Here is a 15,887-nt window from a genome sequence, read left to right as displayed (position 1 = left end):
GTGGGGTGCTGCAGGCGTCCGTCCTGGGCCCGGTCTTGTTCAACATCTTTATTAATGACTTAGATGAAGGGCTAGAAGGCAGGATCATCAAGTTTGCAGACAACACCAAATTGGGAGGGATAGCCAATACTCCAGAGGACAGGAGCAGGATTCAAAACGATCTTGACAGATTAGAGAGATGGGCCAAAACTAACAAAATGAAGTTCAACAAAATGAAGACTCCACTTAGGCAAAAAAACCGAAATGCAAAGAGACAGAATGGGGGACGATGAGGCCTGGCTCGAGAGCAGTATGTGTGAAAAAGATCTTGGAGTCCTCGTGGACAACAAGTTAAACATGAGCCAACAATGTGATGTGGCGGCAAAAAAAAGCCAATGGGATTTTGGCCTGCATCAATAGGAGCATAGTGTCTAGATCTAGGGAAGTCATGCTCCCCATGCTCTATTCCGCTTTGGTTAGACCACACCTGGAATATTGTGTCCAATTCTGGGCACCACAATTGAGGAGAGATATTGACAAGCTGGAATGTGTCCAGAGGAGGGCGACTAAAATGATCAAGGGTCTGGAGAACAAGCCCTATGAGGAGCGGCTTAAGGAGCTGGGCATGTTTATCCTGAAGAAGAGAAGGATGAGAGGAGATATGATAGCCATGTATAAATATGTGAGAGGAAGCCACAGGAGGAGGGAGCAAGCTTGTTTTCTGCTTCCTTGGAGACTAGGATGTGAAACAATGGCTTCAAACTACAAGAGAGGAGATTCCATCTGAACATGAGGAAGAACTTCCTGACTGTGAGAGCTGTTCAGCAGTGGAACTCTCTGCCCAGGAGTGTGGTGGGGGTTCATTCTTTGGAAGCTTTTAAACAGAGGCTGGATGGCCATCTATTGATGCAGGCCAAAATCCCATTGGCTTTTTTTGCTGCTTTGTTTGGTTTGCTCCTGACATGATAAATAATAATAATAATAATAATAATAATTATTATTATTATATAAACAAAATAAATGAACAAAAAATGAATGAATCCTATTTCTTCTCACTGTTACTTAGAAGCAAGACTCGGATATCACTCCATCTGCCCTCTTAATGTATGAGAGCTGTCCCCATGAGCAGAGTATCCAAACACTGCCAGCCTGAAACTCCCGGGTCTCATTGCATCCAGTTCTGTGACCTCCAAAGTTATGAAACATGCTCTTAAAATAACAGACAAGACAAGAAAAGAATGGTGCTTCTCTCACACTGAGGACATGAAGAAAACGTCACCAAGCGGCAGAAGAAAAGCTGCCACAGTCTGAATCACACATTTTTAATGAAATGTCAGGATGCCACTTAAGGAACATGCCGTCATGTTTACAATGCATTCTAAATAGTCACGTGATCTGCAGCCCATCCCACTGCCTCAAGTATGTAAACTGCAAACCAAATAAGATATACATTGCAGGAAATAAAAAGACATATTATAAAGAGACAAACATCAAATAGAGAAGGCTTGAGAAGGTTGCTATTTCCAACAAGAGTGTCTGCTGCAGTATGTAGGCATGTCAACTGAAAGTACCGTATATTCCGGGGTATAAAACGACAGGGGCTATAAGACGACCCCCCCCCCCAATTTCAGCAGTCAAAATATAGTATTGGGGATATATTCGCCGCTTAAGACGAGTCCCCAGTCCAGCGCTTCTCACCAGCCTGGACAGGAAAAAGGGCCTCCGGCGCTCCTCCTCTGCCTCCTCCTGCTCCACTGCCTTTGCACATGGCAGCCTCCTGGTCAGGCTCCCTGTCGCTTGTCTCTTCCTGGCTGCCACGCTAGTCAGGCCGTTCTTGTTCTTCCTGGGCAGATCTCGCAAGAAGTGCCTCTTCTCCCGCGAGACACTGTTGTCTCGCGGGAGAAGAGGCACTTCTCGCGAGACCTGCCCGGGAAGAACGAGAGTGGCCTGCGAAGGAGGGCTTTCCGTGCTGGTCAGGCCGCTCACCTTCTTCCTGTCCGTCTCGCAAAACCTGAAACATGTGCAAAGGCAGCGGACCAGGAGGAGGCAGAGGAGGAGGAGGAGGAGGAGGAGGGGAGGGGAGCCCATGGCCAAGGTTTCCACTTTTTTATTATTTTATTTTTATACCCGGCGTACTACACGACCCCCAAAATTTTATAAGGATTTATATGTCCAAAAAGTCGTCTAGTATCCCGGTTTTTACGGTAACAAGAAACCTCTCTGAGTCTAAGTGAAATAGGCAACAGATCACACACACACACACACACACACACATATATATATATATATAGAGAGAGAGAGAGAGAGAGAGAGAAAGTGAGTAATGTTCGTCTGTGGGATTAACATAACTCAAAACCCACTGGATGAATTGACACAAAATTTGGACACTACACCCTTAACAGTCCAATGAGTGATCATCACTCATATTCCCCCCACCTACCCCCCCCCACCCCCAAAATGGAAAAGACTTAAAAACCCCATAAAGCTAAATGACGATACAGGAAAAAAGGGAAGGAAGAGGGAGGAAAGGAGAGAAAGAAAGAAAGAAAGAAAGAAAGAAAGAAGAGAAAGAGGGAGGAGAAGAAAGAAGGACAGAGAGAACGAAGCATGGTAGCAAAGAGTGAAGAAGGAAAGACGTAGAGAAGGAAAAAAGGAGAAAAAGAAGGATGAAAAGAAAAAGGGAGGAAGGAAAGAAAGAGGTAGAGAAGGAAGGAAGAGAAAGTAAGAAAAAAGGAAAGGAAGGAAAGAGGAAGAGGAAGAGAAGGAAGAAAGGAGAAAAATAGGGAGGACAAGAAAGTAGAACAGAGAGAAGGAAGCATGGAAGCAAAGAGTGAAGGAAGGAAAGAGGTAGAGAAGGAAGAAAGGAGAAAAAGAAGGATGAAAAGAAAAAGGGAGGAAAGAAAGAAAGAGGTAGAGTAGGAAGAAAGGAGAAAAAGAAGGATGAAAAGAAAAAGGGAGGGAGGAAAGAAAGAGGTGGAGAAGGAAGGAAGAGAAAGTAAGAAAAAAAGGAAAGGAAGGAAAGAGGTAGAGAAGGAAGAAAGGAGAGAAAGAGGGAGGAGAAGAAAGAAGGACAGAGAGAAGGAAGCATGGAAGCAAAGAGTGAAGGAAGGAAAGAGGTAGAGAAGGATGAAAAGACAAGGGGGGAAGGAAAGAAAGAGGTAGAGAAGGAAGAAAGGAGAGAAAGAGGGAGGGAAGGAAAGAAGGAAATACAGAAGTATGGATAGAAGCAAAAAGCGAAGGAAGGAAGGAAAGAGGTACAGAAGGAAGAAAGGAGAAAAAGAGGGATGAAAAGAAAAAGGGGGGAGGAAAAAGGTAGAGAAGGAAGGAAGGAAAGAAGGAAAGAAAAAAAGGGAAGGAGGGAAGGAAAGAGGGAGCGAAGGAAGGAGGGAAAGAAGGAGAGAACGAGGGAGGGAAGGTTGGCCACAGCAATGCGTGGCGGGCACAGCTAATGTGTGTGTATATGTGTGTGTGAGAGAGAAACATTTTCATATGTTATGTCTTGTGCCCATTCATTTTGTTGTTAAAATTTATGCGTGTGCCTGTATCTCTTATAAGGGGCTGATTTAACCTCTGGATTGCTGGCAAAACTGAATTACTGTGCTGCGAAATGATGCATGTCTATGAAGTGTGTCACCAACATGAAGTGTCTGGAAAGCTCTGATCTAGGTATTAGACTCCTATCGATGCAGAATTAACTCTCACACCACAAAAAAGGAATTACTTTGTAGTGGAAGTTTAACCAACCTGGGACTCAAACTCCTAGAGAAGTGCAACAAGTGTGTGAGCTCAGCATGGCCACAGAAGACATACCTGTCTTCAAAGGAAGAGGATTTGAAGATAACATGGCTAAGAAAGTATAGCATGCAACAAGGAGATTTGTTTGAGGAGGCCGTTCAAGGTCACCAAAGTCCCCACTTCTTTATCTCTGTTTTTAGTCAAAACACAGCTGGGAATGCAAGCACCCAAGCTCAACTGAACACTATGTATCCCAGAAACCAGACGCAATACGGAAAACAAACTGCATTTAACAACCTCAAACATGGTAAACCAAATTTGCCATTTTCTAAAGACTTGTTGTGATTCTGAACTATGAGACAAAAGTAGGAGCAATCCTGAAATGAAATGGATACAAACTTCGTGAAGTGTCGGAACTTTGTCATCAGCTATAGATATAATTGTACATTATGTAACGAAACTTGAAACATTTTCTGTTCCTGGTTTGAAAGTGTTATTTCCTGTTTAATTCTGCGGTCCTTACTTTGCAAGTAGTTGTTCTACTCCAGAAACTTCATTTTTATGGCTGCTACAAATTAGGTCGATTTATTTATTTACTTAAAACACTAGCCATCCCCTGCCACACGTTGCTATGGCCCAGTGTGTATATATGGGTATATGTGTGTTTGCATATATATATATGTGGTTTTGCACATGTATTTTTTGTTTTTGTGGCTTTTTAAGTCTCTTCTGCTGTGTTTTTTTAGAATTTTTATGAGTCATGGTCACTTGTTGGCCTGATAGGTGTATTGTGTCCAAATCTGGTGCTAGTTCGTCCTGTGGTTTTTGAGTTATGTTAATCCCACAAACGAACATTACATTTTTATTTATATAGATGTATATATATTCTGCTTTTCTCAGCCCTAAGGGGAATCAGGGCGAAGCACAGTATATAAATGGCAAACATTTAGTGCCGGACATAAACAGACCTTGTACATACATAAACATTAAAAGGCTTGGTCCCACAGCCAAGCTTTTATCATTCTTCTGAAGGACAGGAGGATAGAAGCTGCTCCAATTTCACCAGGAAAGGAGTTCCAAAGTTGAGGGGCAATCACTGAGAAGGCCCTCTCTCTCATCCCCACCAGTCGTTCCTGTGGTGGGACAGAGAGCAGGGCCTCCCTGGAGGAGCTTAATCTCCCATCATGGAGGGAGATGTGTTCAGACAGGTAAACTGGGGTGGGCCGTTTAGGGCTTTATAGGCCAAAGCCAGCACTTTAAATTGTGCTCGGAAGCAAACTGGTTGGTTGGTTTAGACCAGTGGTTCCCAACCTTTTTTTGACCAGAGAACACTTTGATCAGGGACCACGCTCCAACGTTAGTACCAAAAGAGTCATGAATCAGTTTTTGGTTAACTTTATATTCAGTTTGGTTACTTGGGGTGCCAATTCAGAAAATTATATTGGATAGACCACTTCAGCTCAATTTCTCATACAGAACATATGCCATCCAATAGTCACCATCTGCTTGCCAACGAAAAGCTATATTAAATAATCTATGGACACATTCCTATGATTCTATGATTGGGAAAATAGGAATGTGTCCAGAGGAGGGCGACTAAAATGATCAAGGGTCTGGGGAACAAGCCCTATGAGGAGCGGCTTAAGGAGCTGGACATGTTTAGCCTGAAGAAGAGAAGGCTGAGAGGAGATATGATAGCCATGTATAAATATGTGAGAGGAAGCCACAGGGAGGAGGGAGCAAGCTTGTTTTCTGCTTCCCTGGAGACTAGGACGCGAAACAATGGCTTCAAAACTACAAGAAAGGAGATTCCATCTGAACATGAGGAAGAACTTCCTGACTGTGAGAGCCGTTCAGCAGTGGAACTCTCTGCCCTGGAGCGTGGTGGAGGCTCCTTCTTTGGAAGCTTTTAAACAGAGGCTGGATGGCCATCTGTCAGGGGTGATTTGAATGCAATATTCCTGCTTGTTGGCAGGGGTTGGACTGGATGGCTCATGAGGTCTCTTCCAACTCTTTGATTCTATGATTCTATGATTCTATCTAGAGCTGATGTGGTAGTAGTAATCTTTTGTGGGTAGTCAACCTCTCCCCTCCTGACTTCCCCGTTGCCTTGGTACTATAAGAGGATTTCGTGAGTCCGGTTACTCTTGTTGCCGCGTGGTTTTGAGACAACAGTGCAGTAATGGTGAGGTTGCGGACCATATTTTCGTTCTTTCATATACTTTTGAACTCTATGAGATATTCATTGAAAAACTATAGGAAAATGTGCTGCACGACATCCCGCCATAACAAAGTTTTGGCAGTTCAATAAATTTTTCCCATGTTGTTATGATAGAACCAATTAGGAAATGACATTTATAACCCAGGAACAAAAATCGTGTTACGTAGTGTAATAAGCCATGAAGCAAAGCTACGCTTAAGGTATGGCACAGCATTGTTATGTGCACTTGGTTCTACTACGGAGTGAGTGCAGAAATACTTCAATCCTTAATGAGAAATGCGCCTGACAACAGACTTTATAACGTGCTGGTAAATGTTCCATGGCACATTTTGCAAAAACTAATGGCGTGTTGATTACTGCAGCGCTGGTTACGGTGCTGAGAGAATGAAACACCTGATGAAAAGCACACTTACACAGACACGTACATGCCAGCCACAATATGTGTCTTCAAATGCAATCAAGGATGGCATGTGATTCTGCAAAGCGCCAAGCGTGATTACGCAGTTTCCAGAAACGAAAGCTCTGCTTACCTGGGGCATAGCCGGGGCTGGTGGTCTGGTACATATTTGGGTTGTAAGTTGGGGCAGCGGTGGGGTATCCTGCAGGGTAACCTGGAAAGAAAAGACAAAGGGGGTTAAACTGGGAAAAAGAAACAAAGCAAATATTTGCAGAGAAGGCTTGGCACATTGCAGGCACTGAAAATAACAATAGAACAAGGAGTTGGCGAAAGACTTTGTGGGAAGGACATGAGGCCTAAGTAAGGTAAAGCCCTTCTTAAGAAAAGGCCAGTTTGGATGCAGAAAACCATTGTAAGGTTCAAGCTAAATTAAACAGGCACAAAACGTTCTGAGCCATCCCCTAAAACAATGTGAGGACATCATTGCGAGACACAATAAACAATGTATTGTCGAAGGCTTTCATGGCTGGAATCACTAAGTTCTTGTGGGTTTTTTCGGGCTATAGAGCCATGTTCTAGAGGCATTTCTCCTGACGTTTCGCCTGCATAGATGCAGGCGAAACGTCAGGAGAAATGCCTCTAGAACATGGCTCTATAGCCCGAAAAAACCCACAAGAATATATTGTCGAAGGTTATCATGGCCGGAATCACTGGGTTGTTGTAGGTTTTTTCGGGCTATATGGCCATGGTCTAGAAGCATTCTCTCTTGACGTTTTGCCTGCATCTATGGCAAGCATCCTCACTACCTCTGAGGATGCTTGCCATAGATGCAGGAGAAACGTCAGGAGAGAATGCCTCTAGACCATGGCCATATAGCCCGAAAAAAACCTACAACAACCAAGTAGCAATAGTCAGAACAGACCACGGAACAACAGACTGGTTCAAGATTGAGAAAGGAGTACGGCAGGGTTGTAGACTCTCACCTGACCTATTCCATTTGGATGCAGAACACATCATGCAACATGTGAGGCTTGACAAATACAAGCCTGGAGTTAAAATGGCTGGGGAAAAAAACATTAACAACCTTAGATGTGCAGATGGCCAAAAGCAAGGAAGAGCTGAAGAGGTGAAAGAAGAAAGGGCAAGAGCTGGGTTGCAGTTCAACATCGCAAAAACCAAGATGATGGCAAACAGACTGATTGATAACTGGCAAAGCAGAAGGAGAAAAATGGAGGCAGTGACAGGCTTTGCATTTCTAGATGTAAAAATGACTGCAGACGCAGACTGCAACCAGGAAATCAGAAGACATATCCTTCTTGGGAGGAGAGCAATGACCCATCTCGATAAAATAGTTGAGAGTAGAGACATCACACTGGCAATGAAGGTCCACATAGTTAAGGCCATGGTGTTCCCCGTAGTCACCTAAGAATGTGAGAACTGGACCATAAGGAAGGCTGAGTGAAGGAAGAGAGACGTTTTGGAACTGTGGTGTTGGAGGAAAATTCTGAGAGTGCCTTGGACTGCAAGGAGATCCAACCAGTCCATCCTCCAGGAAATAATGCCCGGCTGTTCACTGGAGGGAAGGATATTAGAGGTAAAGATGAAGTCCTTTGGCCACATCATGAGAAGGCAGGAAAGCTTAAAGAAGGGAATGATGCTGGGGAAAATGGGAGGAAAAAGGAAGAGGGGCCAACCAAGGGCAAGATGGATGGATGGCATCCTTGAAAAGACTGGCTTGACCTTGATGAAGCTGGAGGTACTGGCCTGAGCTGGTCCGGGAGGTCATGAACGTCAGAAGTGACTGAACAAATAAAGAACACAAATAACATTGGCTTAATTCTTGTTTAGGGTGGATCCTCAGCTTATAGGTCTCAGTCCAATGGCTCTGTGTCATTAAATAAAATGCTATCTTCATTTCTCCAAGGCAGTGTTTCTCAACCTGGGGGTCGGGACCCCTGTGGGGGTCGCGAGGCGATGTCAGAGGGGTCACCAAAGACTATCAGAAAGCATAGTATTTTTTGTTGGTCATGGGAGTTCTGTGTCGAAAGTTTGGTCCAATTCTATCGTTGGTGGGGTTCAGAATGCTATTTCATTGTGGGTGAACTATAAATCCCAGCAACTACAACTCCCAAATGTCAAGATCTATTTTCTCCAAACTCTACCAGTGTTCACAATCGGGCATATTGAGTATTTGTGCCAAGTTTGATCCAGATCCATCATTGCTTGAGTCCACAGAGTTCTCTGGATGTAGGTGAACTACAACTCCAAAAACTCAAGGTCAATGTCCACCAGACCTTCCCAGTATTTTCTCTTGGTCATGGGAATTCTGTGTGCCATGTTTTATTCAATTCTATCATTCATGGAGTTCAGAAGGCTCTTTGATTTTAGGTGAACTATAAATCCCAGTAACTCCAGCATTACCAAATGACAAAATCAATCACCCTCAACCCCACCAGTATTCAAATTTGGCGTGTATTGGGTATTTGTGCCAAATTTGGTCCAGTGACTTAAAATGCAACCTGCATATCAGATATTTACATTACAATTCATAACAGTAGCAAAATGACAGTTATGAAGTAGCAATGAAAATAACGTTATGGTTGGGAGTCACCACAACATGAGGACCTGTACTAAGGGGTCATGGCATTAGGAAGGTTGAGAACCACTGCTCTAAGGTCTTCATTCTTGAATCCCATCTACATGTGTGTATGTTTCACTTTTGGAAAGAAGCAAGATGAAAATTCGCAGTGTAGATGGAGAACTTCATATCTACAGATGGCCAAAAAACTGCTTGGTTTTGTTTCAAGGAAAGGGAGTTTTGGTGCCAAATGTGTAAATCTTCTTCCATGTCTTTAGACTGATTCATCTGCTGTTCTTGCTGCCAAGAACCCATTTTTTTTTGTTTTTTCGTTTGTTTGCTTTTTGTACAACCAGTCCTCCATATTTATTAGGGTTAGCAGCGCAGGATTCCAATGAAAGTAAAAAATCACAAATAAAAAAAATGCTTTTTTTAACTTGAGAGAAGACTTCTCCAGGAATCTCTCATCTTCTAGCCATACTTTATGGTCAACACCCTGCAGACCTTAGGCAGAAAAAATGAAATGCAAATATACAGAATGGGGGACGATGCCTGGCTCGACAGCAGTTCATATGAAAAAGATCTTGGAGTTCTCCTGGGAGGAAGGTGAACATGAGCCAGGAATGTCATGCAGCGGCAAAAAAGCCAATGGGATTATAGCCTATTTAAAGAGGAGTCTAGTGCCTAGATCCAGGAAAGTCATTCTCCCCCTCTCTTCTGTCTTAGTCAGACCACTTTACCTGGAATCACACTGTGTCCAATTCTGGGCACCACAATTGAAGGGAGATGTTGACTCTAAGCTGGAATATGTCCTGAGGAGGGCTACTCAAAGGATCAAGGGTCTGGAGAACAAGCCCTATGAGGAGAGGCTTAAACATCTGGGCATGTTTAGCCTTCAGAAAAGAAGGCAGAGAGGAGACATGGTGAGAGCCATGGATAAATATGAGGGGAAGTCATGGGGAGGAGGGAGCAAGCTTGTTTTCTATTGCCCTGGAGACTAAAACACAATGGAACAATGGCTTCAAACTACGGGAAAGGAGATTCCACCTGAACTTGAGGAAGAACTTCCTAACTATGTGAGAGCTCAATTCAAGGTGCTGGCATTGGCCTATAAAGCCTTAAATGGTTCCGGCCCAAGATACCTATCTGACCGCATCTCTACCTACGAACCCACCAGGACTTTGAGATCTTCCGGGGAGGCCCTGCTCTCGATCCCGCCTGCTTCACAAGCACGGCTGGCGGGGACGAGAGACAGGGCCTTCTCGGTGGTGGTTCCTCGGCTGTGGAACACCCTTCCCGTGGACATCAGACTGGCCCCTTCTCTAATAATATTCTGCAGGAAATTAAAGACCTGGTTGTTTAAGAAGGCGTTCGGACAAGAAGTGCAATGATTGGTAATGATTATAGGAACGGAATAACGGAAAACGATATTGGATTGTGGTTTGGACGATGAGACGACGTGGAATGGTTTTTGTAGTAGTGATGTTGTTGTTTTTTGGTATAATGTTGTGAATTGTTTTTATATCGTGCCTTGTATTTGCTGTTCCTATGTTGTACACCGCTGTGAGTCGCCCTCGGGCTGAGAACAGCGGTATATAAATAAAGTAAATAAATAAATAAATAAATAAATGAGAGAGCTGTTCAGCAGTGGAACTCTCTGCCCTGGAGTGTAGTGGAGGCTCCTTCTTTTAGGCTTTTAAGCAAAGGTTGGATGGCCATCTGTCAGCGTTGCTTTGAATGCAGTTTTCCTGCTTCTTGGCAGAATGGGGTTGGACTGGATGGCCCACCAAGTCACTTCCAACTCTTGGATTCTATGATTCTACTAGCCATGCCCTGCCACACGTTGCTATGGCCCAGTCTGTGTATATGTGCTAAAAATATACAACAAAATATGTGTATATATTTGTGTATATGTGTATATATTTGTGTTTGTGTATACATGTGGTTTTGCACATGCATTGTAATGTATTTTTTTGTTTTTTGGATTTTTAAAGTCACTTCTGTTGTGTTTTTATGAGTGATGGTCACTCGTTGGCCTGATAGGTGTATTGGGTCTAAATTTGGTGTCGATTCGTCCAGTGGTTTTTGAGTTATGTTAATCCCACAAACGAACATTACATTTTTATTTATATAGATGACCTAGAGATATCTAATAAAATTTGTAAATAATCAAATCCAGAAAAGCCAATCCTACTAATGTGGAGGGGCTGACTGTAATCTTACTTCTGCACCACCCTATAAGCAACCCCACAATCCCCAGAGGAAGAATCCATCCCGAAAACCATGGATTTCATCTACCTCTATTGAGCCTGCTTTTCCTTTAAACATAACAAAGCCTCTTCTTTTCCATTAATTAGACTCATCTATTTCGGCAGTCATTACCACTGTGCTGGAATAAATAACTATTTCTTCCAACCTCTCATTTTCATGAGTGTTGCATTCTGCCACTAAATCAGGTTAATTAAAAATGGTTACAGTTAATGCTGGAGATGCCAAGGAATCGCTAATTGGATGCAAATCCCGCCCTGTAGAGGAGGCTGTGGAGGAGACCGGATCCTGGGCTATTTATAGGCCCAGCAGCCAAGCCCAGAATGCAAGCGGGGAGGCAGCCAAGTCAAACAGAGAAATCCAGAGCTTTAATATTTTCTTTATTGTGCAAGGTCTTCACCGAGGGTTTGGAGTACTTATTTTTATCTTCTGAAATGCAAATTCCTCACCATCTAGTCTTTTACTACTTGTCACAGCCGTCTTCCTCACCTGTAAGCATTTCCCAATAGAGCACTCTAGAGAAGACAGGCAAGGAATCAGCTGCATTCCTTGACTCTGCTGAGAGGTTGGAAGGCCAACCGCTAAAACAACCAGAGCAGTCACTCCGATAGATGAGATTTAACTCCCTTTGTCTGAGTGAAGGTGGCAGGGAGGGAAGCTGAGCGGTTCACAAAAAATGTATAACCCAAGTTTCACAGTTATGCACATCTAAAGCTCATCCAAAGTATGAGATGTAGGAATGTGGTTTGTTGTAGGTTATGTAGGTATATGGCCATGGTCTAGAGGCATTCTCTCCTGATGTTTTGCCTGCATCTATGGCAAGCATCCTCGGAGGTAGTGAGGTATGTTGGAACTAGGAAAAAGAGTTTATATATCTGTGGAATGACCACGGTGAGACAAAGGACTCTTGTCTGCTGGAGCTAGGCGTGAAGGTTTCAACTGACCACCTTGATTAGCATATAATGGCCTGACAGTGCCTAGAGCAAACCTTTGTTGAGAGGCGATTAGATGTCTTTGTTTGTTTCCTCTCTGTTGTTGTGCTGTTGCAATTTTAGAATTTTTAAATACTGGTAGCCAGATTTTGTTCATTTTCATTGTTTCCTCCTTTCTGTTGAAATTGTCCACATACTTGTGTATGTAGGATGTATGTAGATGTAGGAATATTTGGTATCTATAGCAAAGTAGAGTGCAGTGCAGCCAGTGCTATATATGTATGTTTGTGTGTGTGTGTGTGTGTGCTATGGTAGGAAACAGGAGAGAAAATATGAAGGATGGTCTAGTCGGGCTTAGAAAGGGATAAACTTGCTTTCATTGTTGCAAGTTTGTGGGATTAACAAACTCAAAAACCACTGGGCGAGTTGACTCCCAATTTGGATACAAGACACCTATAATAATAATAATAATAATAATAATCCTTTATTTATACCCCGCTACCATCTCCCGAAGAACTTGGTGTGGCTTACAAGAGGCCGAGCCTAAATACATCAGTAAAAAAGCAACAACAACAATACAGACAATAAATAAATTCATTAACAAAGCAATAAACAGTAACAATAACACCATGACGAAGCATTAAAATTCTATAGCGGGCCAATTGTAATAATTAAAATTTTTAAAATGCTGGGCATGACAAGGTGACATATAACTAGGATGGGTATTTAGAGAGAGATGGAGCGAGCAGACAATCCTAGATCATTAGTAAAGTGTGATTAGGGACATGTTGCTTAGGGTTTCCTTATTCTGGGAAGGCACACTGGAACAACCACGTTTTCAAGCTCCTCTTAAAGACTGCCAAAGTTGGGGCATGCCTAATGTCCTTGGGGAGTGAGTTCCAGAGTCGAGGGGCCACCACCGAGAAGGCACTATCCCTCGTCCCCACCAATCACGCTTGCGATGGAGATGGGATCGTGAGTAGGGCCTCTCCAGATGAACGAAGAGATCGTGTGGGTTCGTACACAGAGATGCAGTCACGCAGGTAGGCGGGTCCCAAACCCGCCAACGAGTGACCATTGCTCATAAAAACACTGAAAAACACACCAGAAGAGACTTTAAAAGCAAAAAAACAAAACAAAACCCAAAATTATATTACAACGCATGCGCGAAACCACATATATATACACAAACACATGTATATACACATATAAACAAATATATACACAAACATCTGCACTAAACACATATACACAGACTGGACCACAGCAACACATGGCAGGGGATGGCTAGTCTCATATAAAAAGTTAGATAGATAGACACAAGAAACGGTTACCTAACTTTGGTAGAAGACTGTAATGCTGACCCTCATGTCTGTGTGTTAGGCATCTTGAGGCAAAGAAGTCTCATAACGCTTCTTTCTCAAACAAAAGATAATAAAGCACTAAAGCAGTGTTTCTCAACCTTCCTAATGCCACAATTACTTAATACAGTTCCTCATGTTGTGGTGACGCCCAACCATAACATTATTTTTGTTGCTACTTCCATAACTGTTATTTTGCTACTGTTATGAATCATAATGTAAATATCTGATATGCAGGATGTATTTTCATTCACTGGACCAAATTTGGCACAAATACCCAATATGCCCAAATTTGAATGCTGGTGGGGTTGGGAGGGATTGATTTTGTCATTGTTGTAGTTGCTGGAATATATATTTCACCTACAATCAAAGAGAATTCTGAACTCCATCGACAATGGAATTGAACCAAACTTGGCACCCAGAACTCCCATGACCAACAGAGAATACTGGAAGGGCTTGGTGGGCATTGACCTCCAAGCCCTTTTGGAGTTGTAGTTCACCTACATCCAGAGAGCACTCGGGACTCAAACCATGATGGATCTGGACCAAACTTGGCATGAATACTAAATATGTTCAAATGGGAACACTGGTGGAGTTTGAGGGAAATAGACCTTGACATTTGGGAGTTGTGGTTTCTGAGATTTATAGTTCACCTACAATCAAAAAGCATTCTGAATCTCACCAACAAAAGAATTGGGTCAAACTTGGCACATAGAACTCCCATGACCAACAGAAAAAAAACTGGAAAGATTCAGTGAGCAGTGACCTTGAGTTTTGGAGTTGTAGTTCACCTACATCCAGAGAGCACTGTGGACTCAAACCATGATAGATCTGAACAAACTTGGAACAAAGACCCAATCCGCCCAAATTTGAACACTTTAGCACAGGTGGTAAACAGAATTGCGCCAAACTTCCCACACAGAACCCTCATGACCAACAGAAAATACTGGAAGGGTTTGGTGGACAGTGTCCTTTGGTTTTGGAGTTGTAGTTCACCTACATCCAGAGAGCACTGTGAACTGAAACAATGACGGATAAGGACCAAACTTGGCATGAATACTCAATATGCCCAAATGTGAACACTGATGGAGTTTAGGGGAAATAGAACTTGACATTTGGGAGTTGTAGTTGCTGGGATTTATAGTTCACCTACAATCAAAGAGCATTGTGAAACCCAACAATGATACAATTGAGCCAAACTTTCCACACAGAATCTCCATGATGAACAGAAAATACTGTACATTCTGGTGGTCTCTGGCAACCCCCCTAACATTCACTGGTGACCCCCCCCCCAGGGGTCCCAACCCCCAGGTTGAGAAACGCTGAGCTATATGGTCCTGATAGAATCCAACCTCTTTTTTCTCTATCTTTTGCATCCACTGAAGAAAACGCCCGTCAATGAACTGTTTGTAAACATGCACCGACTCATAGAATCATAGAATCAAAGAGTTGGAAGAGACCTCATGGGCCATCCAGTCCAACCCCCTGCCAAGAAGCAGGAATATTGCATTCAAATCACCCCTGACAGATGGACATCCAGCCTCTGCTTAAAAGCTTCCAAAGAAGGAGCCTCCACCACACTCCGGGGCAGAGAGTTCCACTGCTGAACGGCTCTCACAGTCAGGAAGTTCTTCCTAATGTTCAGATGGAATCTCCTCTCTTGCAGTTTGAAGCCATTGTTCCATTGCGTCCTAGTCTCCAGGGAAGCAGAAAACAAGCTTGCTCCCTCCTCCCTGTGGCTTCCTCTCACATATTTATACATGGCTATCATATCTCCTCTCAGCCCTACCACCCTGGGGTAGGTGACTCCCTACCACCCTGCGAACTGCAAAGGCCACCTTTAAGACTCGCTCATTAATTGAGTCTACTTTTGAAGAGAGAAAACACTTTCAAAATTGGGTTTTGTTGCCACTCCAGACAATGTTTGTTTATCCCTAAATGCTTTATCATCCACCTGTGAAATCCCTGCTGATAGGTCCAACATGAAAGGGTGAAGCGCAAAGGAGGCAATTCTTTTGAAGCAAGTGTGAACAGAAAGGTAAGAAATCCAGCATTTTTGGAAGCCTGGCCAGGTAATGGGCACGTTTAGACAGCTGAGCATGGCTTCCCCTCCATCTTCTGCACCCTTTTCAACTCAGCTCAAGAAAAACCATCAGTCTTGGGACGGATGGGAAATGAACTGTCAGGCAGAACGACTGAGATTAGCCTGACGTTGACCTACAGACCTGGATACAGAGCATTTCCCTTTTGTTTTGTTCTTCATGCAATCATTTTACCACCGATATATAAACCCCATTTTTCTAGTTTCCAAGAGACCTCACAACCTCTGAGGATGCCTCTAATACAGATGCCTCAACCTGGGGTCCTCATGTGTTTTGGCCTACAACTCCCAGAAATCCCGGCCAGTTTACCAGCT

General features: G+C 43.3%; 1 protein-coding gene across 2 annotated transcripts in view; it reads right to left on the bottom strand.

Annotated features, from left to right (window-relative positions):
- The window catches only part of FAM168A (family with sequence similarity 168 member A), a 274,380-nt gene that overhangs the window by 47,398 nt on the left and 211,095 nt on the right, over positions 1-15,887 (bottom strand). For both annotated transcript variants that reach the window (XM_067466454.1, XM_067466455.1), the window contains exon 4: positions 6,466-6,546. In XM_067466454.1, coding sequence (XP_067322555.1) covers positions 6,466-6,546 — 81 coding nt within the window. The remainder of the gene's footprint in view (positions 1-6,465; positions 6,547-15,887) is intronic.

This window comes from Anolis sagrei, chromosome 3 (assembly GCF_037176765.1).
Source record: "Anolis sagrei isolate rAnoSag1 chromosome 3, rAnoSag1.mat, whole genome shotgun sequence".
Classification (NCBI taxonomy): Eukaryota; Metazoa; Chordata; class Lepidosauria; order Squamata; family Dactyloidae; genus Anolis; species Anolis sagrei.
This window is presented reverse-complemented; position numbering and strand designations above follow the sequence as displayed.